This window comes from Juglans regia, chromosome 12 (genome assembly GCF_001411555.2).
Source record: "Juglans regia cultivar Chandler chromosome 12, Walnut 2.0, whole genome shotgun sequence".
Classification (NCBI taxonomy): domain Eukaryota; kingdom Viridiplantae; phylum Streptophyta; class Magnoliopsida; order Fagales; family Juglandaceae; genus Juglans; species Juglans regia.
The window spans coordinates 24,186,856-24,190,175 of NC_049912.1; the positions used below are offsets into that span (position 1 = coordinate 24,186,856).

A 3,320-nucleotide genomic window follows, 5' to 3' on the forward strand; every position below is an offset into this window, starting at 1 on the left:
CTCGTTTATATTCACAGTCCATCTCAACTCATCTCATTAGTAGATCAGTAATTTTAACTCACAAATCTCACTACTATTTATAACTCATCTCACTACTATTCACAATATATCTCAATATATCTCAACTAATCTTCGAATCCAAATGACAAATCATGTCGATCGAGAGAAAAAACATGTGAAACTATATTTTGATATTGAAAAATGTGAATTTGGAAGGTACGTAGCAAAGTACGATATATATGTTGTAATAGCTAGTAAACATAATATTTTTTTCTAGTACTTGATCATAGGGACATCTCTCTCTCTCTCTCTCTCTCTCTCTCTCTCTCTCTCTCTCTCTCTCTCTCTCTCTCTCTCTCTCTCTCTCTCAATAACGTGATCAAGTACTTATGTCATTAAGGGAAAAGACAATAAAAAGCAATTCATGCTGATCATTCATCATGTGCATTAACATTAATATTGAAGGATTTCCGCTAAAAAATTAGGTACAAATAATCAAAAGAATGCCTAAGTTCAACCTACAAGCAGCCAATTAAAACTTAAAAACATCATGATTACATAGAATAAATACAAGTTAAGTGTATATAATTACCTAAAAAGTTCTTCTCCAGTTTCCCTTGCATTCTTTGCATGTGCGTGCAACTTTGAACAACAATATGTCTTCATGTTGATGATCTGTTAATCCTCACTTTCAATATATATACATATATATATATATGTTGTACGTCCTTATATTTACAAATTGGAATTCAACTATAATCTATGTAATTAATTTCATGAAACCCATGTCTTAATCATGTAGCTAGTAAGCTTTAGAAAGAAGTCAGCCCGCCACTGTACAATATATGCTGTGTATGGTATATATACATGCATGTATCTTGCTAGCTAACTATTTCACCGATAATAACAGTAAATTTCAATATGGATCATGACCTAGTCGAAGCTCCAAGTCCACTTCATCGGCTTTGTTAACTCCCCTCTTCCTTCTATCTTCCTGATCTGCATGCATGGGGCCAATTCGAAGGCTCAAATTTGCGCTCAAAAGTTCCTGGTTCATGCTCCAGGATTGGGACCTCGAATCAGACAAATCACTCTGACGGGAAGTTGCTGCTTGTGGGTGTCTAGAGCCTGATGCTGATGGCTGAAAGTACATTTGAGAGTTCTTCTGCGCCTCAAAATTAGCTGGGAAGTTATAGTTTGATGGATCGCATGGAACCGGTACTGAAATGATAGAAGGGATGTTGTCTTCGTCCGATTTATTTGAAAACGAAGGGCCGGTTGTGTGTTGCTTGGGCGCCTTGACTCGATCTTTGCGGTGTATGTTCATATGCCCTCCCAAGGCCTGCGCGTTGGTGAAGCCCCGTTTGCAGAAGGAGCATTCGTAAGAGCGTTTGGTACTGCTCATGTCAATATCTTTGACTTGCTGATCTATTCCATCGTTCTCTTCGCTTGAAGACTCCGAGCCTCCTTGCTTGCCGGATTCCATGCTGATCAGAGACCTAGCTTGTTATGAAATGAAAGGAGAAATACTGATACGTACAGATTGGATCGAATCACCCGGACAAAGATCAGTACTTTCTGTTTGTATTAGAATTGATCAGGAGATGGCGGCAATTAGCTAGCTAGAGATGAGAGGGAGAGATCAAAAAGAGAGGGGAAAGTAGGGTTTTATGAAGAGGACCGAAGAGGGTTTCAAAGGAGGTGAGATAGAGACAATAAGAAGACATTGGCTTTGCCAGTGTGACTATTGTTGGATTTACATTAAGAGAGTTTTTGGCGTATGCTTGACGACTTTTTGCACTTATAGCCGGCTCTGTAATGGAGCTATCCTAGGCGATCTTTCTCTAATTTCTCTCTCACCTTTGATTCGGATCTGATTTGTGCACATGATGTACTTATTCTCATTGAGAGGTTTTCTTGGTGCATTTTATTATTTTGGAACTGTCCATCTCCAAGGCTCTAATACAGCATACAAGATTGTTCATGCGACTTAGCCATTAAGAGCAAGCATGGCATAAAAATGCATGGTCCAGTCTATTATATATAATTAGGCATATATATATATATATATATATGGGATGGTAAAGGGTACTGAGAAGGAATTGAGTTAGGTTGATCAATTGGTTCGAATCTTGTCAAATAGTGGAAAAAAGAAACATGTGAAACCACGTTTTAAACTGCATATATGGCTTGCCAAATTTAGTCTGGCTACTGCAGGTAGCTAGCTAGCTAGCACTAGGATCGCGGGGTTTCATCCCCATATATATACGAATGCACCATATATATATCTTCATCGTTTACATGTGATAATAATTCTTGCAGTTGAGAGATCAGGCGATGTTGATGCTAAAAAATGAATGTGAACAAGAAAATCAGAAGCCATAAATTAACCGCGTTGACCATGATATATATATATATATATATGTATGTATGTACACAAAATTAGTGTACTTCCCCATCTATGATCGATTGGCTTCCATATTAAGTTATCCGGATTTTTCTATACGAGTACCGGCCGGAACCCATAACCGGAATCCTGTTATCCGGATTTCGGACTGGACAAGGAAAAATTGATCCTGCCTTAATGAGCAGGCCTAACTACTCGTTCTTTTACCCAAGTACGTACTTTATGAAACTAACTGATCTTTTAATTTTGTGCTAAGCATTTTATCCCTGTATATAACTGGATCACTACAAGAAAATTATTTATTTGTGACCAGTTAATTCTAGCGAAATGACTATTTACAGTTAAAATAAATCTGTTTTGATCACAAATAATCTTTTCACCGCAATTAAATAGTCACAAAAATTCATTTTTTTTTGTAGTGGATTAATCTATTGCAAGTAACCCTTTAATTGTTTTTATTTTTTGAACTGAAAAATCTCTACCATATTATATGTACGTCTTGTAGGCGGCCCTGCAAAAAGCGCGTTTAATTAGCTAGGTGGCATCAAATCTTTTTTGTTTGGCCTAATTGTGATCTGAATTAAGATAATATTATATATATATATATGTGTCATGAGTGCTTAATTAATTAATAGGAGCTAGGGGACGGCTACCGTTTTCAAGATTTATGATATATATATATATATATTATATTTATAAACGAAAAGAAAGAAACTTGTACAAATGGAAGAAGGGCGTCAAATATGACAATTACTACTCGACCGATTGATCGAGTGCTGTGCAAATATTAGAATTTCCAACCTAAGGAGGTTTGATCCAACCTATGTCCAACCAATTTGATCATGTTTGCATGATTCAATTCCCAGTTATCAGAATTTCCAAATAGTCCCAGGAGACTGTAGTTTATACTGGG

At 36.7% G+C, this 3,320-nt stretch overlaps 1 protein-coding gene across 1 annotated transcript; it reads right to left on the reverse strand.

The window, feature by feature from the left end:
* Nucleotides 1-834: 834 nt before the first annotated feature.
* Nucleotides 835-1,598, reverse strand: LOC108983513 (transcriptional regulator TAC1-like). Its single transcript, XM_018955160.2, has one exon. The coding sequence runs from the start codon at nt 1,484-1,486 to the stop codon at nt 917-919; it is 570 nt and encodes a 189-aa protein (XP_018810705.1). The 5' UTR covers nt 1,487-1,598; the 3' UTR covers nt 835-916.
* Between the last annotated feature and the right edge of the window lie 1,722 nt (nt 1,599-3,320).